The sequence below is a fragment of the Abrus precatorius genome, unplaced genomic scaffold (assembly GCF_003935025.1).
Source record: "Abrus precatorius isolate BTA unplaced genomic scaffold, Abrus_2018 Scaffold4, whole genome shotgun sequence".
Classification (NCBI taxonomy): Eukaryota; Viridiplantae; Streptophyta; class Magnoliopsida; order Fabales; family Fabaceae; genus Abrus; species Abrus precatorius.
In genome coordinates this window covers 11,370,602-11,398,338 of record NW_020874384.1, presented here as the reverse complement: position 1 = coordinate 11,398,338, position 27,737 = coordinate 11,370,602, and the positions used below count along the sequence as shown (strand labels likewise).

Below are 27,737 nucleotides of genomic sequence, written 5' to 3'. Positions count from 1 at the left end.
GTAATTGAAATATCAAATGATTCTAAAAGTTTAGAATCAATAAATTAGTTTTAAATTTTTAAATTGAGTCTAGTTTGATATTTGGTCAGTGATTTTGAATATTACACAATTTAATCAATTTATTTTATAAGGATTTTTAAAGTAAAACTATAGTACAAGTATAAGACTAAAAAATGTAAAATATAAAAAACACAAAAGAAAAATGAATCAAAAGACGAATAAAGTTTTTATAATATTCTAACTTAAGTATGAAAAAATCTGTAAAAAAATGCACAAGATTTGAAAGGAATGAAGTGCACTTGGTTTCATTTAAAAGAACATCTAATTTAGCAACAAGGATTTTGTTTTTGCAAGGTCTAACTTTATTCTGAAGAGTTTTCACAAAAAATTTGTAAACATACTTCTTTAACATACTCTTGTTTTGATAACTTTTTTTAATTAAAATAATTTTAAAAAATGAATAATATACAAAATAAATACTCATTTTTTCTACATGTGATGTACTAAAAATATGTTACTCATGTTTCTCCTTTGTTATACTTGAGTGATATTGTTCACTCACCGAGTATTTGATTAGTATTAACATGTGCCAAACAAGTTGTGAAAGCAGATACATCCTCGTCGACAACTGTTCAGGAGCAGTCGTACACCAGAACTTACCAACACTGGCCCTCTACAGACTTCAGAAACATATAACGAAATATAAATATTGATTTTATTGAGTTTTTCAGTGAGAAATTATGACATGTCACTCTTAACAACTTTAAGCATCTTGGTCTTGGACCCAAGATACATGAATAAAAATATATAAAAACACTAGTGTACAGAATGATGCCAAAATTTTGGATTTGGAGAGGGATGGCTAAAATCTACAATAAACTTCTTGCGTGCCAACAACTAAGATTGAGCACCGTAAATTAACTACATTTTTCTAAACCTATATCAACCCCTCCAAAAAAAGGGGAAATAAATGAGTAAAGAGAATCCTAATGTCACATAATTACATCCCACTCAAAAAAATGCTAAGCAGGAAAACCTCATTGGATCTCATAAATGCTTTCATTTCACCGCCATGCATTAAATTGCATGGTACTGGGCTATTAATCCAAGATGAAAGGATGAGATTAACTCCCCTAAGACCATCTAGGATGAAAAGTCAACCAGAGCGTCGCTTTGATTTTCTACGCTTCCCTAGTAGTTTTAGCATGTTGTCAGTGACATCAGGAGGAGAGTTATCATCTTCATGCTGATAATTATCAGAAGTGTGAGTCAACCAAGCCAATGCCTCTATAGCAGCATCCCTCTCTGCAAGTTGCTTGTTTCTCTTTGGTTTGCCAACAAATTGCATTCCTTTAAACTCCACCAGGGCCCTAAACTCGTTTGTTTTAAGATGTTTTGTTTTGTATTTTGGTGGAGAGTGCCCTGCTCGCATCAACAGTGTTTGCAGCAAGCTCTTGGGGTTTGTCCCATCTTTTGTGAATTTGTTCTCATCATTAGAGGCCCTAGGCTTCCGGCTTTCACGGCCAAATACAAATCTTCCTTCACATTGATCCCCTGAAACCAGCTCCTGAACAGCAAGCATCAAGTACTTCCCCTCCTTGTGAATATCAAAGCTAGGATCTTCCAGCTGCATTATTACAAATCCATTATCATTTGAATTTATCTCCAACCAGCAAAACATGTGAACATCTACTTAATTTAACAAAACAATAACTTCTATTAGAAAAAGTTTAAGCTCACATCATGCAGCAACATCTCACAAGGAATATTATTAAAAGGAAACGGTATCTGCTAACCTTCTTTTGGATAAGCTTATCAAGCTCTTCCTTAAGCTTCAAATAGCAGTCAGCTAAACTAGGATCCATGAAGAAGTCAACATACCCATCTAACATTTTCAGATGCCCAGCCTAAACCCATGAGAGGGGAAAAGAACGAAAAGGGTGGCATGTAACTATATTGAAATCAATGGAGATATTTGACTGGAACAAACATATGTATCAATTAACAAATCACCTGCATTCCATTACTTAGAGCACCACCAAAAAAGATGAGTATTGAATCAGATACACCAGTGGAGTCACGGATGAAAACAGCATTGACCTTAACTTTCTCACCAAAAACTAACCACGGGTAAGGAATGGTCTGGTAGCGTGCATTCACTGAATTCTGGTCAAAATAATAAAAACTAATCCATATGAGAACAAGAATAATATAGGGGCAAGGAAGAGTTTATCTCAATATATTGGTACGTGGTTTAGTGGCTTTGACACAAGAAATGCACAAATAATCATTTCAGGTAAAGAATACATACGTGGAACAAATATGTTCTTTTCATAAACAAATACATCATAGAAAACACGAGGGTATACAACTAAGAGAAGATAAGACATCCTCCGAAATGCCAAAAAACAGTTACAACGAGGAACAGGAAAATACTCGAGAATGTAATGAGGAGTCAGTAGAGTAGAATGGTTATCCCAGTCAGGCCCTAATAGACTCACATGTTAAGATGTATATATTATATTGTCTTTTTTCCTTCTTCATTGTTGAATAAACAAGGACTTTTTACATCATTTTGTCCCTTTTCTTCAGAGAACCAAGTATGTGTGGTAAAGGTTGCAACCTCAACAATTGGAATTCCATCGTTTTGGTAATTATTTGTGAAAATTAGAAACTAAAACAGAAAATGTTTTCTCCAACCCCGGAAACCCTTAGATGCTCAATAACAATCTAGATTGTAGATAGACAAAACATAGATAATGTACCAATGCCATTGGTATTGTTCTTGTTATTTTCTGATTCAAATCAGCATTTTATCTCAGTAATGGTTTCCCACTTAAGTTACGGAGATAAAATGTTTATTTTAATTGAAGAATAGCACCAATAGTACTAGTAATGATGTATCTAAGTTTTGTCCATTACAAGAAGGATATTCCATTGAATATGAACCATAATAGAACTCAAGATAACAGATGAATTCATTGTTTGAAGGTGATAGGGATAATTAGAATTGGTTTGCCACTTACAGCATATAATAAAACCTGGCCATCGTCCATTGTTTTAAATGACATGGATGTCTCCCTGTGCTGTACAGAGGAATAGTTAAATAAATGAAACCAAAAAAGCTCAACATGAAAGCTAAGCATGGAAGTTACTGGAAAAAAAAAAATTATACAAAACAAATAGCTCACCACCACTGATGCTATGCCAGGAAAGAGTCCAGAACAAATGACTGCACGCACAAGTGACTGATTGTGACTCAATTTGTTAATAAAGCTTGCATCTGCATCCACCAAGCCACCTTCTTTCAAGATGAAGCTAAACTGCTTCCGAAGTGAATGAATAGCCTGAAGAGTTTGGGCAGAGAGAAAATTTCTCCAGCAGTACTCATAAGCTGATCCTTCTCTTTCTGCATCTTTCCATCCTTCATATGCTCGAACAAGAGCCATATGGTCACTGTAATCTTTAGCAGAAAATCTAGACTTTGCAGTGCCCGCTAACTGAAAACAAAGGTAAAAGCTATAATTAATTATCTTCACAGTATAAACTAAATTTTTTGTCAGAGCTTGGTCCAAGCAATAATATGTGACCATTGAAAAAGAATGGTGTATGACACAAAAAATGACAAGGTTCAAAATATTAGTTTAATCTGTAATGGCCTATCATGCTGTCAAATTATTAACATTACAGAACATGATGCTGTGAATAATGTAAATAGGGAAATTTTGTAAATAAGGAAATTATGTAATTATAGTAATTAGCATGATTATAGGTAATTACAAATCATGCATTTATTGTATATTTATTGTACTCTTGTTATAAATAATTAGCTCCATTGTATATTGAGACTCGGATTCATCTTACGCCTCTTGTTTTCCTCATCTCTCTCAACACATGGGAATCACAATATCAGATACCAAGATGAAGGGGAATGAAATGTAGGCGTGGAGTTGATACCTGACCCATATTGGTATATGCACACTCAACTAAAGGATAAAATGTACTACACGTTATAAACAGAAAATCCACATATAGTACATCAGTAACAAACAAACTTTTAATACAGCCATACTTAATTATCAGAATGTTAGGCAGGCACTGTTCACTAAGGTTTGCCACAAAAAGAAGGGAAAGTATAGCAAGGACAGGAGGCTCCTGTGAAAAATGAAGGGAATGTGATTGGTAATCATTCTGGGGAATTGCTTTGTGACAACCTGCATACAAGGCAGGTGGGTGGCAGGAACAAGATTGTTAAAGAGAACGGCAAAATGTCTGAGTGCAGATTGGAAGGGAGGAAAAACTAACTCTTGAAAGAGTCAGCAGTGTCTTTGACATTTTCCTTTTCTGCAGCAAGTGTTTCTTTCTAGTATTTATTTTGTAATTTGTACAAATCATTATTTGTAATGATATTACATTAATAGCAGTAGCAACAGTAGGAAATCAGTGAGCATTGTTTTAAAATTAAACAGAGGTCTTGTGACAGGATCTTATCGCTGTATGAAATGAAATATTTTATTCATAAGAAGTCCTAAGAATATCTGAAGCCATACAGCAGGATGAGAGGACATTTTATTAATTTATTTATTAACAAATCTCAAAATCTTCACATCACATTACTACTGTTCTCACAAATCTAATGATGCAACTATTGTGATCAACATGTTAAGGATGAGAATAACTGTTCTCCATCAAAAGGATATTTAATCCCCTCCAGACTCCAGAGAATTCTGATTTAAAATATCAGATAAAGTTGTTAGAGATATAACAAAATCATTCATATATCTTCCCCTAATAGCTTAAGCAAGCTTTCGCAATAGTTCGTGAAATATTTACCAAAAAAATCACAAGAAAATTACTGAAGTGTAAGTGTGTATTTATTGCCTTGCTACACAGCCAAATTCATATAGATTCAAAGATTGGATTCAACTGTGGACTAAAAGGTTTTGAGCTGACTTACATCCCTCTTGTCTTGGGGCAAAAGAAAAGGATCCCGGACACTAAGGCCAGCAACTATTGTAAGAACAGGATCAAAGCATCGAAATATAGCTCCCATGATTAACATTTTTCCCAGCTTGGGATCTACAGGAAGCATAGAGAGAAACATCCCTGATTGCAAGAAATTGGAAACAAAGAAATCAATTACTTATAACCCAGAAAAATATCCATTCACCGACACATAAGCAACCAATCAAATAAGACAGAAAAAGACTTACCAAGATTAGTAAGATCTTCTTTTTCATCTAATGCTCCAATCATCTTGAGAAAATCAATAGCATTTTGAACCTGTTCCATTAAATTGCAAAAACTTTGTATATTTACAAAGAGCCAAACCAATCACTAGGTCTCAATATTTGTGTGTGTAAAGTGGAGGAAATTAAAGTATAGACCATTGCATTCTCTGCTTTTGCCTGACTGATCCTACTAACAAAAACAGACACATTACATAAGCAGGCATTTTGACTTAGTTTATCAATAGAATCAAGCAGTCAAACATTTGAATACTCAAATCCTTAACATCATAAACACCTTTCAGAATTATATCAATGAAGCACCTACCTCCAACCCAATTTTTCCTATAAAAAACACCATTTCGTACTTCTTGTTTGTATTCTCTCATGTTTTATTTTTATGCATTTGTCAATTTGGACATGAAAGGCTAAATACTTGATTGATTCTCCAATTCAAGTTCAATAATTGAAGTTTGAGGTTTTGCCCTTAATTGAATTTTGAATTTGTTTAACCTCTTCTTCTCAATCATGTTCTAAGGTTTTATATGATTTTTTAATGTGCATGCTTTATAATATCTGAATTCCATTACTGCTCTTACTACATAATTAATAAGAATTTCTAATCATAGTAAATCTTACTTCTGCATATTAGATTAGGATCATAGTAAAGCTTACTTCTGCATATTAGATTAGGATTGAGAATCATATTTGGGTTGTTTTAACTTCATGTATGAGTTTGAATGAAATTCGATGAATAATAATTGAATTAAGATTAAGAAATGCTTGGTTGACTAACCTAAATTCAATGAATACTTTGTTATTTTAATCTGGTTAGTACTTAATTAATCATCTTAGATCAAATTAAGAATGAGAATAGAATTCACATTTAATAATTAGTAACCTATGATAGTTTCGTTATTAAATTGAATGGAGAATTGATCTATTAGTCATTATTGTTTATTTTTTTTATTTTTTTATTAGCTTTTAATAATGATCAATCAATCTTCAACTCTGCTTTTTACTTATTGTCAATTCTTTGACAACCACATTGACAGAGAAGAAGGTGGAGAAAAGAGGTTGAAAAAGGACTTTTGCAAATACTAATTTTTAAATAATAAAATATCAAAAAATAATGATGACATGGCAATGATGAGCTGGACTTCCGTTATTCAGCTCATCACTTAATAGAGGACAGTTGATAGTAGGAACTAATTCCAAACATTTTAAAATTCTTAGGGACTAAATCCTAACATTTCTTTTAAGAAATAATTTTAAAGGATGCTATTTTTATAAGGACTAAAAATATAATTAAGCCATTTTTGTATAATTATTTTGATAGAAAGCGACTTTGATTAGTTGACGACCACACAATATGAACTGCCTCTCTATGCACAAGCCAATGCAACTGGACTCATTGATCAGAGCTCAAACACTCCCTCATTGCTGCAAATTGTAGCATGTCAAATCTGCTCAGCCACCATTGCTGTGCATGACAGTGCATGACGCCATTCTTTTGATCATTGTAGACATCAATCAAATCGCCTTTCTTCAAATCTGTGGTTGGTTTGTGTTAGGATCCGATTCCCAGGTATGAGACTTGAGTTCCACATTGGAAGTATGAGATTCTAATGTAGAGTTTATAAGACCTTGAACTCTCCAACTATAATAGCTAGCTTTTGGGGTGGGGTTCTCCCAAAATCCATATCAATTAGTATTAGAGCCTTCAACCATATCTCCCACTGCAAACGAGTGGCGTAAGTGGTGACGCTAGCATTGCAGTGCTGGCTGGGGACTAGTCAAAGGGGCTAATGCATAGCTAGCCAGCGTGAGCGCAGGGGCTGCAAAGCATGGTGAGATGTTAGGATCCAATTGCAAGGTATAGGACTTGAGTCTCACATTGGATGTATAGGATTCTAACTGGGATTTATAAGGCCTTGGGCCTTCCAACTACAATAGCTAGCTTTTGTGGTATGATTCTCCCAAGGTTCTTACCAGTTTGCTTGTTTTTGCTTCTTATAGCCATTGTTCGGCATTTTGGACATTATTCATGTTGGTTTCTCTTACATCTGGGTTGTTTGATGGCCTCAAGTCATTTGCTCATTCTCAGCGGACAACTTAGTTGTGCCTTAAACTTTTGATCTTCCTCCCATCTACAATGACTTCCTTCAATGACAAAAGGAGCGTTAGGCATTTAGTTCCACTACCTCTATTGCACACACTGGTCACAGTAACAAGTCTTTTCTCTCTTCTTTTTCTATTTAGGGTTATTTACCATCAATTACTAAGGCCAATGGGTCTCAAACACAATCTCGAAGTCTTGGTATTATTTATCTCCTTCAATCACTATGTTACTGGATCTCCCTTTAATTTGTTATTCATCACTCATATAACTCATTCTTTAGATTGCACCATATCCTTTCCTAAATACACTTCTTTTCTGCAAGACCAAAGGTCAAGATGGATGATTGGTATCGGATTTGAGTCAAAAGGGCTTCATCAACTATATCCCTCTCTGCTCATACTAGTTTGGTGGTGGACTCTCCTCTTTTGATTCATTCTCAATTAGGCCATTTAAGTCTTCAAAAGTTACAACAATCGGTACCAAGTTTCACCAAACCATCCACTTTGTCTTGTGAATCATGTTAATTAAGCAAGCATATTCACAATTCCTTTTCTAGTCATGTTAATCGTCAAGCTTCATCTACTTTAAGTTTGGTTCATTTTGATGTTTAAGGTCCAAGTTGTACTATGTCTACCATAAGATTTAGGCATTTTGTTACCTTTACTAATAATTATTCTCATTACACTTAGTTATATTCAATGAAAAATCATCAAAGTCATTTTTGATATTTTTACTATGAAATTAAAAATCAATTTAGTATTCTTATTCACACTTTACGTAGTGATAATAGTCGCGAATATTTGTTTCACATTTCAAAATTTTATGACTTTTTAAGTTTTAATGACATTCTTCATCAAACTTGTACTCATCACCCTCAACAAAATGAAATTGTTGAAAGAAATAGACACCTTATTGAAACTACTCACACTCTTTTCTTCTAGGTAATATTTCTCAGCATTTTTGGCATAATGTCCTTTCAGCCAACATTTTTTATCAGATGCCTTCTTCCATCCTTAACAACTAAGTACTTCACTCTATCTTGTTTCCTCATTAGTCTTTACATTATCTTCCTCCTTGTGTCTTTAGATTCACTTGTTTTGTTTATAATATTGGCCCAGGGATTGACAAGCTTTCTGTTTGTGCACATAAATGTGTCTATCTTGGTTACACTCCACCTCAAAAAGATTATGTGTTACTCTCCGACTCATAATCATAACCTTGTCTCAACTGATGTTACCTTTTTTGAGTCAATTCTATTTTTTTTTTAGGTCTTCTCCTTCACCTTTTGAGTCTAAGTCTGTCACCCGCATCTCTTCCTCTTGTTCTTGACTTCTGATAGATTCAAACATGTATATACTAGGAGAAAGAAGACTAGTCAGAAAAATAAAAGTGTAAATAACCAATTCTGTTAATAATGGACAGCTGGCTCTGTTAGTAAATAAATATGACCACAAATAATTAGTTTTCAGTTTTTCGGTTGGAATAGAATAGGTTGGTTTGGAGAGTGAGGTCTCTCGAATCACCTCAGGTTATTGAATTTTGTAACCATTCTTCCTATTCCTAATCTGTACCACATTGGTGTAGCATTGGAGATTAGGTTCAGTAATAAAGAACAGTCTTTCATATTCAGTTTAAACATTGGGTTCTATCAACTTCCTATTATTTTTCAACTACCAAAGACACCATCTATTTTAGCTTTTCAGTTTCCTTTACAAGTATACCACAAACTAAATCATACATCCTCTTTGCCACCACCAGCTAGTAATGAACCTCCTTCTAACTTACCTTTAGCACTAAATCCTTCGCTTCCTCCAGCCTTGCCTCCTGAGTCTAATTTTCCTATTTCTCTTCAAAAAAGCATACACTACACTTATAAACCCTCTCCTCATTATGATGCTTTAATACGTCATCATTTATCCCCTTCTCACTATACTTATCTTTCCTCTTTGTCTGCCCTTTCAATTCCTAAAAATGTACGCACTTCAGAGTAATGGTAATTGAGACCTCGTTTTTCTTCTTTCAAGGAAGTTTATTGTTGGATGTTGGTGGATTTACACCAAGGTTGGCCTTGATGGCCATATTGATTGGGTTAAGGCTCATCTAGTGGCCAAAGGCTACACTCAGGTTTTTAGTCTAAATTATGGTGATAAATTTTCTCCAATAGCAAAATTGGCCTCCATCCATCTATCATATCCATAGCTGCAATGTATCACTAACCCTTTTTATTAACTAAACATCAAGAATGTCTCTTTCCATGGTGATCTTATGGAAGAAGTATATATGAAGCAACCTCCTAGATTTATTGTTCTTGAGAAGTCTTCTAGATTAGTTCATCATCTTCAAAAATATTTGTATGGCCTTCAACAATCTCTCCTAAAGCATAGTTTGGTCACTTCAATATTATAGTCCAAGAATTTGAAATGGCTCGGTGATATTGATCCCTTTGTTTTCTATCGCCATTTTGTCTTATGATGCATTTATTTAATTATTTATGTCAACAACATTGTTATTACAGAAAATGATTACCATGACTTACAAAGATAAAGCATCATCTTCAGATAGAAGATCTTAGCAGATTTCAATACTTACTGAAAATAGAGGTGGCACAATCTAAAAATGACATCATGATTTCTCAAAGGAAGTATAATTAGATATCTTAGAGAAAATATGATTAATGGGTACCAACTACCAACCTTGTAGACACTCCTTCCTAATTCGAAACTTCCGCCAAATGAGGGGAAGCCTTTTTTTTTATCTAGAGAAGTATAGGAAGCTAGCTGGAAAGCTAAATTATGTGTCACTTGTCCAAATATCTCCTTTACAGTTGTATGATAAGCTAGTTTCTTAACTCCTCTTGTGAAGGACACCTTATTGGTGGTAATTTGATTTTTTGGAAAAGTAAGAAACAAATTGCAGTTGCTCACATAAGTGCAAAAGCAGAATATCAGGTTATGGCCTCAACTACATGTGAACTTATCTAGTTGAAAGTTGAAACAACTACTCAAAGAACTGAGCTTTGCAAAGGTTATGAAAATGCCACTCATTTGTGATAATTACACAACCCTGCATATTGCCTCAAATCTAGTGCTCATGAAAGAACAAAGCATATTGGAATAGATTATTACTTCATGAGGGAGAAAATCCTATCCGAAGACATCACTACTAGTTTTATCAATTAAAATAATCAACTCGCATATGTCTTTACCAAATCGTTGAGGGATCCTTGTATTATTTATATATGTGACAAGCTTGGGCATAGGACCTACATGCTCCAGCTTAAGGGAGTGTTAAATATATGTAATTATAATAATAGGAAAGTTTATTTTTATATGTTAATTAGGTAACTGAATATTCTGTAAATATCTATGATTATTACTATTATCAATATAAATATATGTTTAGTCTTGCAATTGAAACACAAATTCATCCACATATTCTCTTACCTTTCTCTCTTTCAACACTATCAAATACAATGGTAGCTTACAGGGCCATTCCCATAGCTACTAAGAGTCATTCCCTACCCTTTCCAAACCAGAGTTATTACCAATAACGCAACTAGAATAGAAAACCTTAATTTGAAAATTTGCGATCTCAGCTTGAGATAAAAGCCTTTATTTAAAAGAAGTTCTGATTTGTTAGAACTCTGAAACAGCCACACATTATGGAATGCATAACTGGTAAATTCAATTCTCACAAAAATGAAATAATTTTCATAACCTTAATATTTCTTTTCCATGCTCCATCCCCAATACTAAATAGTTCTATTAAGCCCAAGAAGGAAGTTCTCAATCCAAACATGAAGCTACAGGCTATATCCAAACTTCTACTTATATGCAATGCACTTAGGGTAACTGATATTACCATTAAAATATACAGATAATAGACACGTAAACGGATTAGAGAAAGAAAATATTTCCAATTTATGAATAATTAACCACTCAAGTGGTTAATTGGGTCAAAATTTTAATATTCATTAATCATTCTGATCATCATTAAACAATTGTGCAGCTAATAGTTCCTAACAGAGAAAGCTTTTGCCCCATAATTCACTTTTTGTTGTTTTCCTTAAAGAAATGGTTTTTTTGGTGGCTGTTGATATCCAGCTCATAAGATTACTGTTGATAGAATATTTAATGAATACAAGTATGCAACTAAAAGAGTAATGGTACTCACAGCCCGAGGCTCTGGTGCCTGTAAAGCTGCTGATAAGAACTCTCCTATGCTCTCAACCTGCAAACTTTTTATTTGCAAGCAAAGAGAGTTCAAGGGCGTTCTCAGTAGTTCAGGGAGTTGATATTCAGAAAAAGCTTCATAAACACATTTAGGATAAAGGTGGTAGCATTCTCCCGGCTGCACGCGACCAGCTCTACCCCTTCTCTGTAACCAAAGATGCCAACAGAAAGACAATTAGTTGCATGTTTGGAAGTAAAGAAAAAAAAAATACTGTTTGAGCAATCAGCACAAAACAGCGACAAAAGCTGCTAAAAGGTATCCTAAAATTTTCTAATAAAACAACTTTAGCATCCCCCAATTCTAGAATTTTAAAAAATAAAACAAAATAAAGCTTCTCTTCTGTTGTGTGACACTTCTCAGGCAGAGCCACCCATCTCCGGCAACATCCATTTCCTATCTTCTCTGTATTCTTCGATTCTGCAGGGCTTCTGCTGTTCTGTTCTCTATTGTTTTTATCAGCAACAGTGAACAGCAAGCAATGGCATCATCTCCTTTAATTACTAGTATATTTTGCTTAAGACCTATGACTATTTGCTGAGAATTATTCATATGCTACACATTATGAATTTATGAGTATTTTTTAGCATTATCTATGTAATTATGTGCATATTCATAGATTATGTATTGATATAAAAAAAAATCAAAATAACAGTCATTCCACTATGCGCTATTGCGCTATAGCATTTTTTGGATCAATTGTGAATTGACGACTATGGGTGCAATTGTGGATCTCATAATTCACTTGCGTTGTCTATTGACATAATTAATATAACCTCCTCTAATGGGATCCTCTGACTTTGATGAAACGATGTCAGCTTTTCTAAAATATCTTGGAAGCTTAAATCAAAAGTTTTATTAACCTCAGCACTCTGTTGAAATTTTTCTTAAAAAAAGACACTCGCTTTTATGTCACCATCAATGTCAATTGTCAAAACACCTAGCGTGAGCAATATGTTGATCATATTCGGGCATTCTGCCCTTAGTTCATTCAGAAGCAGACTTTCTTCATGTTCATCAAAGTAAGATAGATTATCTCCCTCAGTACATAATAACTCATCCTCTCCCTTTACCAAAGGCTATGTTGCTTTTAAATTCAACAATATGTCTACATTTATGAGAAAGAAATATTACAAGACACACAGCCAGCGCCCCACAAAAGTATATATACAACAGGGTGGAGAATCAGTAGATGTGCAACCATTACAAAAGTCAAAAGCAAAAATATAGGAGACAAGGATACTTGCCTGCCGGGCAGATGCTTGAGATATCCAAGAAGGTAGAAGACATGGTGTGTTATTCAAAGCATCATAAGTGGTCTCTTTTGCTTTTCCACAATCAACCACAAACACTATGTCATTGATTGTAATACTTGCCTCTGCCATATTTGTAGCAAGTATTACTTTTCTTATATTTGGAGGTGCTTTCTCAAATATGAGTTTCTACAAAAATATAAAGAAACATAATAAATAATTTATCTAAATACAGTAAGACAATTAAATTAATGGGAAAAGGAAATACTACTATCATTATAGAACTCAGTATCAGTAAGAGTACAAATTTAAATATGGTCGTCTACCACAAACTACTATTTTATGATAATAAAAAAGTTTATGAAAACAATTTCATTTTATAAGAGTGCAAGAGAATGAACAATGGCAGAGGCTCAGAAGGCATCCCCAAAAATATATAACAAGACTTGTCTTTGAACACATACTAATTATCTGATATACCTATCATATGTCAAGATACAATATGGATAACTGGATAAATCTTTGTTTATCTTTGCTGTTTTTCCCCCACACACCCACCCACCCCCCATTGTACATTTATCCTTTCTCTTTAATAAAATATATTTTCCTATCCAAAACTATGACAACAGAATACCACCAAAATCCACTGGCATCCTATTATCTGTCAAAATTGTGACACATTAAAAATAATATTTCAAGAAATGCCAGACATAGGTCATAAAAATTTGTTTTATAAGATACAACTAAATTTTACGCAATTCAAAATTCTATAGTTTACTTTTTTTCTTTTTGCCAAAATTTCAAAGTTTCTTTATTTTATTTGATGACTGTCATATATATCTATATATATTTTGTGTTTTTTTTTTTAACAACCACAATGACATTGTCAGATTCATGTAACCGACCTCACCTAATGGGATAAAGGTTGGTCATTGTTGTTTTTAAAAAACCACAACAAACAGCACCCTATGTTATACACACAAAAGGCCAAGGAAAAGGAAAGTTGCAACAGTGAAAACTTATGACATAAAATAAAGAAAAGTCATTTGTCTTTTTGAACTACACAAACAGATTATTTATCATTACATATTCAAAAGCATTTTAAAGCAACAATCAAATCGATTATTACTTTATATAATTAATTTCAAAGAAAAAACATAAAATAACTTAATTAAATGACTTGATTCAATTTGTTGCTAACAAAAAGACATGATAGGTTCATCAGAAATACAGATCACCCAAAGGGGAAACAATAAAGGTTAGGAGTACATGTCAATGCAATAACACACTCAAAAAGAATCAAAAAGAGAAACAACCAACCTGTTCTGATGTTGCCATTGAACCATGACATGTTAGAAGCAGAACTCTATTGGGATCTCCTAAAAGAGGATGCGCTTTAAGTTGATCTCTTAAACAGCTTATATCCTCCCAACCAGTCATAAATACTAAGACAGCACCTGGTCGTTCCTTCCGACATATATGGCAAAGAACAGCCTCAATTAGATTAAACCCTATGCAATCAGGTGCCCAAGATGCAAGAGAATCACGTGCCCTGGAGCTATAGTTCTCAAAACTTGATTTAGAAAGAGCATCCTGTTCAACAGCATGAAAGTAACAAATTCATATTTGCAACAAAAGGCACTTTTAACAGAATTCAGTTTGAGTTTCAAAGGCAAGCAAGGAATACCCAGCCATTTCATCTGATTTTTGAGAAAACAGGGAATTGTAGAATATTAGCCATTTAGCCAAAAACCAGGAAGGACAATCGTGTACAAGACACACCATTTATATACTATCAAGTCTAAAAAATATACATCCCTGCTTTCAAACAGTTAAGAATATGCATGCAGCAAGGCACAGCATCAAGGTATCAGCTTGCATTTTAAAGACAACCTCAGGCCAAACAAGAATCTAAATTTTTTTGGGCCCCACCAGAAGTTAAACTTAGAAGTAATTAAAAATAAAAACACTTTATGCCATCATACAGTGAGGAAAAAGATTGGTGGTCAAGATTGAGAAGATAAACAATTTGTTTTGGCACCAAAATATGCCATAGTGGAGAAGTTAAACAATTTCTTTCTTTCTTCCTTTTTTTAATGTTATTCCAGTTTTTCATCTCCTTCCCTGTCATTGGCCCAATACACCAAAATATAGAAGAAGAAACCCAACAACAATGAAGAGAATGACACAAATTTTCTATCAATCCCATAAGAAAAATGTAAAAGTGAATTAACTTTCCATCTGAAGTTGATTTAAGATTCAACAGTAATATTTTTACAAAAATAGGGAAATCTATTACTGAAAAAGAAACAAGGTGACCTAAACAGACAGTTAAACGATTACATCAAACATGCATTCATGTGCCGCTCAGCATCTCTAGCAAACAAATCCCTACAAGTATCAATGGGCTGGGCATCCAAGTGAAGCCAAATAAATAACAACAATAACAATATAAGTGAAAAACCAACTTTCCTTCTAGATCCAATCATAGCATTCCAATTCCAAACAATTGCACCAAACAACAATAGCAACAATGCAGAATCAATTCATTATGTTACATATAAGAGCAGCTCGAGATTTCTGTTGAATTTGGGCTTTAATCCTAACTCAACCCCAAAAGCTAGCTTTTAAGATAAAGATTCTTTTAGACTTTATAAGCTATTATTTAGCCATATCTATAATCGATGTGGGGCTTCAACATACCCTTCACACTCAAGATTGGACATCTAGAACATGAAAATTGTAGAGCATTTTTTTTTTTAAATATAGCACTGGATAAGTTGCGGGATCAGGTAAGTTGCATTTGAGAATCCACAGGCCAAGTTAATTGCACTAGGAAAATACATGTCAGATTTTTATTTTTTTTTTCAGTCAAATGTGGCCCAATATCATATAAGCTCTGATACTATATTAAATGTAAGCATTAAGCCTAACTCAACTCCAAAAGCTAGCTTTTAAAGTGAGGATTAGTTTAGCCTCTATAAGTTTTTATTTAGCCATATCTATAGTTAATGTGAGACTTCAATAATTTCTGACAGAGTAAAGCAGCTGGGAGAAGAGCATTAATAAACAAAGGAGTGTTAAGCAATATCTTATGAAGCCAGTAGATTCATCCAGGCTTTTAGCTCAAAAAGGGAGGTCATATTTCAATGATAGATGTACCATCCAGGAAATCAAGAAAAATTTCTCTAATCCTTACCATCCAGGAAATCAAGAAAAATTTCTCTAATCCTTACAAAGTACCATGATTCAGCTATGAGGGACAGCAGGTACTTTAGAACCTATACAAGGATTCCTGAATTTTTACATTGGGAAGGCTAAGAGGGGTTCAGCAATGTGCTGCAGTTTGTGAGACCTGTCAGAAAAGTATCAGACCTTTTCCTTCCCCTTCTGGATTGTTACAACCCCTCTCTATACATATTATGACGGTAAGTCTAAGTTGATAGGCTAACCAAATATGCACTTAACTTTTATATGCACCTAACTACTAACAGTTATTTTCTGCTACTAACATTTATTTCCTACCACTAACTTTTATTTTCTGCAATTCTAACCCACTAACTTTATATTCTTATTACTAGCTTTTATATTCTGCAAAGCTAACCCACTAACCTTTACATATATTCTGTCACTAACTTTAAATTTCTACAAGGCTATACTTGAATATATTCTGTTACTAATTTAGTTTCTGCAATGTTAATTTCTTTTCTACTAATTTTAAATTTTGTAACAACTAACTCCATAATTTTTCTCTTACCTTTACATGAATTTAACTAAGGGCATATTTGAATATAATATCATGTAAATTGAAATTAAAAAAGGTGGAAGCAATAAATAAACTTTACTAAGCAACAAAATATTTTTTTAAAAGGCTTCATTAAGTGTTTAGTTTCTACAAAAGTTGCACGATTTGAACTTAGTTCTTATAATTTTTTTTGTTAGGATATAACCCCTACCTTTTTCTCATGCTTTGTTTTTAATCCCTCTAGCAATTTAATTAAAAGTGAAAAGCTAATTAAAGAAAGGATGTTGTTTACTACTTGTGAATTTTGACTGAAATTTTTTTTATAAGACTTTGAAGTCTAAAGTGAAATGAGACATTAGAAAGGAAAAATGATGTGAATGGGAGGCCTAAGGCCTTTAGAAAAAAGTAATTTTTGAACACCCAAAAGAATTAAGATAAGGTACACAGTCAAAATTAATAATGAATCTTGACTTTTACTTTGATTAAAAAAGAGAACATTAATAAGTAGGCTTATCTAATGAGTAGGAGATGTTTAATGAAGGGAGAAACAGAAATTTTGCGGTTATCATGAAAATATAGTTATACATTCAATAATGGAATTTTCTTGTAATTTCTCAAAAGTATGAGTTAAATTACAATATTTTAAAACTTTGAAGACTACTTTGCTAAAAATATCTGAAAAATATATGAAAAATAAAGTTATTAATTAGGTTTAGTTTAGTGTTTGGTCTTTTGCAAAAGTTAAACAATTTAGTGTTAGCGGTTCAAAGATAAAATCTAGGTAAGAATTGAAGAAAATGATGGTTTTATCGATCACTAGAAATAATAAGGATTACAAAAGAATCTCCCAGAGCTAACAACTCTTGAACAGAGATTGAAATTCTCCCCAAAACAACCAACAGAATCAATAATTCCTCCATAAAGAAACTAACTCTATTTATAGAATCTATCTTAACAGCTAGCAATATTAACAAACTAATTGCATTATTAATACTAACAAATTAACATCAACTAAGCCTTATCCTTATCTTCTGCACTAACAAACTAACTGCATTATCAATACTAATAAATTAAATAAAATTAGCTAAGCATAATCCTTATCTTCTGCAGCTGACTCTTTTCTACCTTCTTCCTAAAATAAACCTTCCACACTTAAGATCTCTTATTGACATCTATTATATGATCCTCTACCACGGTTCTAACATTTGAACTTAGTCTTTATAAAATATTTTATAAAGTTATAATCCCTACTTTTTCACAAAATATTTTTAATCATTCTACCCGACGTGGTCCACTAAGATACTGCCAAGTGTCAACTCTTGACTAGACTACATCAGCTATAATGACTAAAAACAATAATTCATGAAAAAGTAGAAACTATATCATAACAAAATATTTTATAGGAACTAAGTCCAAATTGTACAATTTTTGTAAGGACAAAATACTCAATTAAGTCTTTTTAATTATAGTTGTTAAGAAACTTGGACCTAACTCACTCCTAAAAGCTAACTCATAGGAGGAGAACTGCACTAACCCTTATAAAAAGTATTCTGGTTCTATTCCTAACCAATATGGGATATCTTAATATATCCTCCTCACGCCCAGAACTAGATATCTGGTGTGTGAAATTTGCAGGACTGGACATCTGCATAGATGGACCCAACAGGATTGGACGTTTGTGAGCAGTCCAACGTTCAAACTGAATAGGCTACCATGTTAAGAAACTTGGGCCTAACTCACTCCTAAAAGCTAGCTCATAGGAGGAGGACTGCCCTAACCCTTATAAAGAGTATTCTGACTCTATTCCTAACCAATGTGGAACATCTTAACAATAGTATTTATAAAAATTTATTACATGACTTTGTGTATAAGAAAATAACCAAAAATGAAATTTTAACTCTAACAATAATAATAACTGTTATTTTGACATAAAATCTTATTTTATGCATATAAGCTATTAAATCAAAGAATATAATGATTGTAAATGAATTTTAACTTATATTTAATCTTGGAAAAGCATATGGTAAACAAAGTATTACTTTTGAAACCACCGCTTGGGAAGTTTATTTAATATTAAAATACGAACTGCAGAAAACTTATGGAGAAAAGGCATGTTGTTAACAATCGTAATTAAGTATACTAATGTTATGCTTGTCACTTGCATTGAATGGCGTGTTATCCTAACTTGCAATTAGATTAACCATGATAGGTGGAAGTGACACTGCTGGAAGTGACTACACCAGTTGTTGTGCACTTCGATTGAAAATTTAAGGATGGACCCCTATAGTTCATCATAATAATTACATAAAAAGGATAGATAACAAGTTGTCTTAGTTCACGTGTTGCACTAGTAATATTTCCTTATCCCTTGATTTATTGGACTCAAAGAGTCTCATCAATAACAAACTCCTGCCTGAAAGGAATCAGATGGTACATGAATTGAAGTTGATTCCTAGGCTAATGATGGCACCACAAAGCTGCTCATGCAATGGCCAGATCTCCAATCTCTCATTTACAAAGATCCCACATTGACTAAAAATATAGATGAAGTAAAACTTATAAAAGTTAAAGCAATCCTCACCTTATGAACTAGTTTTTGAGATTGAGTAATGCCAAAGTCCAAATTAAGATATATCATCGATCCAATAATAGGCTACCCTTATATGAAAAATAAAAATCAACCTAGCCCCACAGATTTTATCAGTTCAATTAACTCGAACCCTTGCCTTTCCCAGTGCAACTTACCTAGTTCCTTGGCTCTCTCTCTCTCTCTCTCTCTCTCTCTCTATATATATATATATATATATAAGGCAAGATCTTCTCACACTAATGTAAGTTCAAAAACTCTTACACTAAATCTGAACTTTTTATTTAACTTATATTTAACGGGTTATAATTTATTACTTTACTGGCCGTTAGATGTAAGTAAATAAAAGGTTCAAATTTGGTGTAAGAGTTTTTAGACTTACAATTGGTATAAGAAGATCTTTTCCCTATATATATATATATATATATATATATATATATATATATATATATATATATATATATATATATATAAACCAGTCCTATAATCTCTAAGCTTCAGATGTCTAAACTTGAGTGTGAAAAGGGGTCTTAAGATCCTCAACTACAAATATAGCCAAAAATAAAGCTTAAGACAATCCTCAACTTACAAGCTAACTTTTGAGGTTATGTTTGGTCAAAGCCCAATTTAAGATAGTATCAAAACCTATTGTAGATACAATATTGGGTCACTCTCAACTGAAAATAAAAACCAACTTGGACCACCATATTTTTCTAGTGCAATTAACCTAGTCTCGTGATTTTTCCAATGAATTTAACATAGTCATGGTTTTTCAAGTACAATTTACTTGGTCTCATAGATTTTCCAGTGCAATATAAAAAATAAAATAGTTAGTCCTATATAAGTTTCATGCTCGGGGTTGGGGGTGGGGCATTAAGATCTTTCGTCAACTACAGATATGGTGAAAGTAGAACTTATAAGGATTAAGACAATCCTCACATTACAAACTAACTTTTGGGATTGAGTTAGGTCAGACAAATTTAAGGTATTAGAGCTTATAATATATCTAATATTAGGCTACACCTGACCTAAAAATAAAATCTACCTCCCATGAATTTTCTCAAAACAATTACCCTAATCCTATGGATTTCTTAGTGAAATTTTCTTGGCCACACAACCTTCCTAGCGCAATCTACCTAGTCCCACGGCTTTTCCCGTGCAATTAAAAGAAAATCAGTCTTACAATTTTCATGCTCTAAATATCCAATCTGGCGGATGAGGGAGTGTATTGTTGATTTCACATTGACTATAGATATAACCAAGTAAAACTTACAAAATTTAAAGCAATCCTCACCTTAGGAGCAAGCTTTGGGCCACAAGACAGGATGTGAAGGATAGGCCCTCATTTTTTCACTTTACAGATCTCCTCACTTTCAAGGAGGCATACCCAAAAGTTTAAATACAATGAAGTGTCAGCTTATTCTACAATAATTAACGGGGTACCATAGAGTGTCACATCAGTAATGAATAAATACATAATATAGCAGGGACTAAATAATTAACAAATAAATTTTAAAAAATTAAATTAGTAATTTTAAAGTTAAACTAAAATCAAAACAAAAGCCTAATTTTTAGATCTCTCACTTTAAGTTTCTTTCTTATCTTAGGATAGTTCTCTCTAAACCATTCCTCCTTGTTCTTCATTGAAGATACCCATAAACAAATTCTTTATTAACATTGATTTAAATAAGTTGCATACATCATGAATTTGTGTCAAATAACCAATTAACTAACAATTGACAGCATTATCAAGTAAATGTTCTATTATTTTTTCTCTTTTTATCATAAAAATAGTAAAAGACAATGCCATTATTAGCAAGTATCCAATTTAGCAATTAGTTTCCAGAAATTGTGAAATGTGATGACATTACTTTTTATTTTCATTTTCTAAATTGCAATACATAATAGATAGCAAGTTTTGATTTTAGCAATTAATTTCTAGAAACAGTAATCATAAGAAAGATATAAATTGTAGCCTTTCTATTACTTCAATATATGGTTGATGATTTCAATTTTGACATGTAATTCATGTAGACCTATGAATTATTAATTATGTGGTTTTCTTCCTACCGATTATTAGTTGTTGTCAATCAATTTCCTACTGATTATTAGTTATTGATTATGTGAATCATGAGTGTTTCCTTCTTTCTGTACGTTGTGCATCATCTCCTCTCATCTTCATTAATATTGGGTCAGTGAGGTTAATATATCTGTATTTCTACCCTGTTTATAAGTGAATCTGGTCCGTTACATTAGTACTGAAGCATCTTTTGAACTTGTGCAGCATTTTTAAAATTAGATATTTTTTCCCCATACTTTTTCAGACTGAACATATGAAACTTTCAAGATTGCACATACACCACATGAAGAGATGTTCTTAAGCATCAATTAAACTCGTAGATAAATATCAAGGCCAAATTTTTAAGATAGCTACCTACATACCTCGACAAGAGCAGTGATCTGATTTTTCCTCTTTCGTGGCGCTAGTTGCTTTTGTGTTTTCCACATTTTCTCTTGACCATAATCATCAATTTGGTTAAAGGAAGTCAACTTATATCCAGTCATTTCCAAAACATCTTCTAAAAAGTGAGCTCTAACAGGATAGGTGAAACCCTAGGCAATGAACAAAAGAATTCAAACCATCTTAATTTATAAATAAACATTGCAAACACGTAAAAGCAGCTAACATGAAAAGATTTAATTACACTGCTATGTGAGAATAAAGTTAGAAATATGCATCGTGAACTAAATTTTAAAATAGACTGAACTGTTATAATGGCATGTACTGCACAATTTGATACAGCAAGCTAGTTATTAGAATCATATGATGAATTGCAGATGGCTTTGAATCATGAAATAAATGCAAGATTTGGTGTGACTCAATATCAATGATACTGTTAGGTCCATGAACCTAAGTTGACAAGTCCAATCCAACTCAATCATGGACCTTGGATTTGGAAAGCATATAGCAGGAGAAATAGGAAGGGGAAGAATGTGAATTAGAGAGATATATCAGTTATTTGAGACCAAATTGACAATAATGTTTTATATAGTGGGGGAAGAGAGAGAGAAGGTACTTTTGCTTTTTCAGTTGGTAGTGGGCAACAAACACCACAAAAGTCTGCAGAGGAGCAGATGTTGGCAAAGTTTCAACCCACAGTAAAGAAGGTTGAGTTTCTGGGTTTGACAGCACTGACCTAAGGTGCTTGGGTTACTCAAGGCTCGGGCTAAGACATGCTTTGAGATTCAAGACACTCGGCCAGAGATAAAAGTGAAACTAGACAAAATTTCCACAGAGGGGTCTACGATTCATTAGTTCAATATATGGATAGAAATTGAGCTACAGCCATGGTGGGATGACAACCACAAACTCTAAGCCAGTTCCCCATGAGGAAGAGGAGTTCCCTACTCTTACAAAGACAGTTAGAACACCTGCGAGCCCTCATCAGCGCTTCCTAGAGTAAGTCCTCAAGCACTTGCAGCTACATGACTCACCAGAGGATTAACTCAAGTTAAAAGTTCAATTGTTCAACTTGAAGAGAAATGTTTAAAAGAAAACACAGTGAGGGTTCGAAGGATGATACAAGTGAGGAAAGAAACAAAAAGTAACAAAGAAAAAGTGGGAAGTGAAACTAAGAAAGATCAAAGATAAGAATAAAGAAAAGAAACAAACGAAAAAAAAAAAAAAAGTAGACAACCGCAGCTACATGACTTGCCAGAGACAATAGTGCTCCTTGGGGACTGGCTGGAGGAGGTGCACTGCATAGGTGATGTGAAATAAGTGCTTTGTTGTACTCTGTTTTCGTATTTCTAAATAGAGGAGCTTAATGAGGAAAGAGAGACTAGTCGAAGACAACAATACTCATCGGAGACTCGCTAAAGGCAACAATGGTTGCCAAAGATAACAGGCAGAGGACATGTACTGAGTGGGTGGTAAGAAATGAGTGCCTATATTGTGCTCATGTTGTGCTCTGTTTTTCGTTTCAGCAAACAAAGAAGGTGAATGGAGGGAAGAGAGATTGTTCCTCTTCAAAGTTAGTCATTGGAGTAAGTAGTGACTATTCAGTTCCTTTATTAAAAAACAAAAACAACCCTAAATCTAAACAGTGCTATTTCTGCTGCATATACAACGTCCACCACATGAATAGCGTCCGCCATTTCAAAAATGGTGAAACCCGCAATGCAATAACCATTGCATGGAGCCAAGCACAAAATCCACTCTACAAAAATGCTATGGCAGCGCAATAGACACTATTCGACAACATTGGATATGTTCACTATGGATTGGCAACAAAGCAATTCCAAGATCATTCACACAATCTAGGAATGATAGATATCCACTCAACATTGAGGGTGAGTGTTGAGAATATCTCATAATTATTATAATTTATTGTACTTATTTATTGTTATTATCTTTGTAATTATTTATCATAATCTTTGTAATTATAAAAAGTTATTCTAGGATATAGTCTCGTGTAAATATTAGGATTAAACTCCTATATATATAAATTAGAATGTATAATAACAAATTTCAGAATTTCAAGTATGAGTTTACTTTTCCGCATTGATACATTAAGTTCAAGCATTATTTGAGACTTTTGAGTATTATCGTAGGATTTTCTTGAATCATGTTATTTAACCTGTTTATTGATCTGTTTCTGAATTGTTCCGAGTATTATGATTCATTCACATCTCAAGATCAAGCCCAGAGTTGCACATATAATTGCATGTACAAAATTGTCCACCAATCACTCCCTACCTCCCCCACCCCCAGTCACACACAATTTAAATTGGCAAACAACAACTTCAATTTCAAAACTAATGAATATTGAATTGCAAATAGTCATATATATACACACATTTAACATTCAGAATAATTGAAGTTCAATTTTCTACACAAATAAATGCTCAGCTGAAAGCTAGAGGATCATCTTACTGGAATATGAAATGTAGGAGCACCTCCAAAATAATTTGAAAAAAGCTCAGCATTCAAGGTGGCACTCATTAAAACTAATCTTAAATCCCGACGACGTGGCAGCAGATCCTTTAAAACAATCAGTAAGAAGTCTGAGAAGAACAAAAAACAAAAGTGGAAAGAATAAGTCTTCTTAGATACTTCTTTAGCATTTAATGATGTTAAATTGTCAGTGAGAAATCTACCTTCATTCATGCCTCTTTCATGAATTTCATCCACAAAAACATGTGTTATACCATTCAGGTTTCGATCACTTAGCAATCTTCTAAGTAATATACCACTGGTACAAAATAGTAGATGGGTGTTTTTCCCCTTCATTCCTTCTAATCGAACTTTGAAGCCAACCTATCAAAAAACCTCTGTTGTCGTATAGCATCAAGAACAAAGATATTCCCAATTTTAAAATCCCATTCAAAAGTTCAAAAAAAAGTAGTTTATTAATCTTTTATTTTCTTCATAAATAACAATATTTGCATCCATGTTTACTGTAAAATTACATGCATTTGTGTTTACGTCCATTTTCTGGACAAGCAGGGCTTACTGTTTCACCAAGAGGCTCTCCTCTCTCAGCTGACACTCTCTCAGCCACTGCCATAGCAGATATCCTTCGAGGTTGTGTGCAAATAATGCTACAAAATGCTCCACGACCAGACTCTATCTCTGATTCTAATACATACTGAGGAAGTTGAGTGGTTTTACCGCATCCAGTCTCTCCGGATATAACTATCACCTAGATCATTATTCATCAATATAAGGAATCAAGAATACATAACCCAACTGAGTTCATGACATACATAACAAGCATGGTTTGAAATGGAATTAGGGATGTAAAACCTAATAAGATGACATAATCATTAAGGTTGTAAAGCTGTTAAAAGAAACCTACTGCTTATCACAAGGCTTCTAGATTCTATCATCACAAAAGTTATATTAAATACATAAGCATCTATGGATTTTATGTCAATGAAATTATCAAATCGATCATTCAAAGTGGAGGAGGAAAAAAGAAGGATTATGAATCAATTTTAAAAAATCTTTGATACAGGACAAAAAAAGACCAATAAAACAAGCTCCAATACCCAACAAAATAGAAATTGAGGTCAGATTTTGATGTGGCTTTCATTTTTCCAGTGTGTAGTGTTGATTTCAAGGACCTGTTAGAATATTCTAAGTATTGCTTTCAGTTCAGCTTAATTTTACCTAATTTTCAGTTGAAGGTGTTCCTTGCTAGTTTGGTCGACAATGACCAAGTGAGTCCTGTTTGATTCTTCTGTTCTTATTTGTTTAATATTTCTAACAAAATTTTAAAGCCTTGCTGGATCAGAGATGGTCTATACAGTGTTTGATTTTCATTGTCCAAGGTAGTAAAGACACACTGACCTAGCACACATCTATTGAATTTGAAACACAATAAGCAAGCATACCTGGTTATGTGCTATAGCTTGAAGTAAACCTTGCTTCTCCTTGAATGATGGTAGTGACTTCCGGAATTCCAGCATCTTCTTGCCTTCAGGTGATTCCTATATATAAAAACATACAATAGATATATAATTTGAAGCCAAAAAATTATTTCAAGAGCCTCCTACTTCATCAAAATAGAATTAGAGGCAGATCCTGCAGTAAAATAGTAGGTATTTATCTCAATTCACTGCAAAATATATGTTGGTTAAAAATATATACACAGACTTAAAAATATAGACATAGACTAAGATGTACATAAAGCAGCCACAATGAAACATACAATCAACCTCAACCATATTCTTATAACAAGAACCAGCAAAGCTATTTGCAAAGCATACAAGCTTTTGGCGTGCAACTTGACTTATCTAATAATACATGACTCCTCATGACAGTTATATCAGTTTCCATCATATATTTTCATTTTAACTTAAAATAACTAACAACTATAACCAACAAATTGGAATGGGAAAAAAAATTACAATAACAAACCCAAAAGTCACACTCTCAAGATCATTACTAATTCAAACTCATGTGATACCAAATGCAATATCCATCTCAAAAAAAAATCAAGAAATCAAACAGAACCTGCCAAGCCCTTTGCATATTACGCATCCTCAAACTCCTCTTCTGAAGAACCTTTTCCATAACAGATTCATCCACAAAAGAATCAGCATTTTCATCCATGTCTATATCTTTAACCTGTTTGGCAGACTTCGCATCATCCAGGTGGTCAATTGTCTTTTCAGAATTCAACTGAAGTCTATCAAGGTATTCTTGCAACAAACCCTCAACCCTCCTTTGCAAGCTTAGAGGAATAACAACCTGAGACAATGAAATGTTGGAGGATTATTTTTCTAGGATGACATCAATCCTAGTATAAGTTGGGAAGTTCCCACTGATCCCACCAAAGTTATTACCTCTCTTTGTGGGCGTTTGTCATCCAAATCTGGCCGGTAGTTAGGAAGAGGCACCTTGCTTGCAACAACGACTTTTCCAAACAACTCACTGTACATTATGATAAATGACAATAACAATCATTGACTGAAAACAGTGGAAAAACATTCACTTAAAAGTCTAAAGTAACCAGGAAAAGTCACTAAAGTTAAGTTACTTCCAAGCAATAAGTCATTCTTTTTTTTTTTCCTTGTTAAGCAATGAGTCAGTCTTTTTTTCCCTTGTTACATGTAGCATGTGCAAATATGAATTATTTACCTGAAAAGTCCCATTCTTTTGGCAAGGTTAGCTATCTGTTCATAGTCTCTCCTATCTTTCCTGTCTCTAGATACAATCTCCTGGTCCTTTTCACTGCGTAACAGCATGCTGAGTTTCCATTTCCACTCATCCACATTGGCCACCGTCGACGATGCCTGTAATAACCATTACACTTTCTTAGAACAGATGAAATCATAAACTAGAGCCTTATAACACAGAGCTGATCGTGGTTTTCAGTAGCTACTGAACACAGAACAGATTGATCAAGAGTAAATTTCACTACACATTCAATCCAAAACAGTATGGAAAGACTGCTTTCCACCCACGATAACCGATGATCTTTTAAACAGATATTAATTTTTTTAATAAAATTGCAATTGCAGAAAACACATTAACAACATGTTGCATCGGGTATATAAGAAAATAACAGTAATCAAATGAATACTAGTCAATTAGATTTCAGACTTTCAGTTTAATTCAAGCAACTAAAAAAACAACAGAACAAAAATACAAACCCACTTAAAACACCTAAATATAAATCATTAAAAAAACATATCCAGCAAAAACAAATATTTTCAAAAACAAATACAAACCTGTTGGCTACCGAAATCACAGTCGTATTCATCGTCGGAGAACTGTTCGAGGGAATAGTAACCGGAGAAGAGGCGTGTGGCGATGAGGGATTTGGCATTACGTAAAGAAGAAAGGCAAGGTTGAGGTTTGAAGAGTGGGGTTGAGGTTGAAGAAGGGACACGGTGATAGTGGTGGTGAAGTCTGAGGGACTTGGCACGTGCTATCAGAAAAGACGCTGCAGACTTTGGATTATGCATTGTTGTTGTTGAGGCATGGCGGTGTTGCCACGCCTTTGCTTTGGGCACCTTTTCCTCACACTCTAGTAGAGAGAGTATCACAATGGACCATGGA

The 27,737-nt window shown here is 33.6% G+C and overlaps 1 protein-coding gene across 1 annotated transcript; it reads right to left on the bottom strand.

Annotated features, from left to right (window-relative positions):
- Positions 1–696: 696 nt before the first annotated feature.
- Positions 697–27,737, bottom strand: LOC113864950 (DExH-box ATP-dependent RNA helicase DExH3). Its single transcript, XM_027499216.1, has 19 exons — positions 27,407–27,737; positions 26,814–26,968; positions 26,519–26,606; positions 26,187–26,423; positions 25,565–25,660; positions 24,682–24,870; positions 24,326–24,485; positions 24,102–24,232; positions 21,608–21,778; positions 14,154–14,426; positions 12,828–13,022; positions 11,524–11,727; positions 5,214–5,283; positions 4,958–5,106; positions 3,192–3,500; positions 3,027–3,086; positions 2,014–2,166; positions 1,797–1,907; positions 697–1,627 (listed from the first exon to the last, which is right to left on the bottom strand). The coding sequence occupies exons 1-19, from the start codon at positions 27,641–27,643 to the stop codon at positions 1,157–1,159; spliced, it is 3,459 nt and encodes a 1,152-aa protein (XP_027355017.1). The 5' UTR covers positions 27,644–27,737; the 3' UTR covers positions 697–1,156.

Coding starts and splice junctions, on each gene's coding strand:
- LOC113864950 (XM_027499216.1), bottom strand. CDS start 27,643: ATGCATAATCCAAAGTCTGCAGCGTCTTTTCTGATAGCACGTGCCAAG. Junction 26,969..27,406: donor GTGATTTCGGTAGCCAACAG/GTTTGTATTTGT, acceptor TGGTTATTACAG/GCATCGTCGACGGTGGCCAA. Junction 21,779..24,101: donor CTCCTACATTTCATATTCCA/GTAAGATGATCC, acceptor TTCATTGCCTAG/GGTTTCACCTATCCTGTTAG.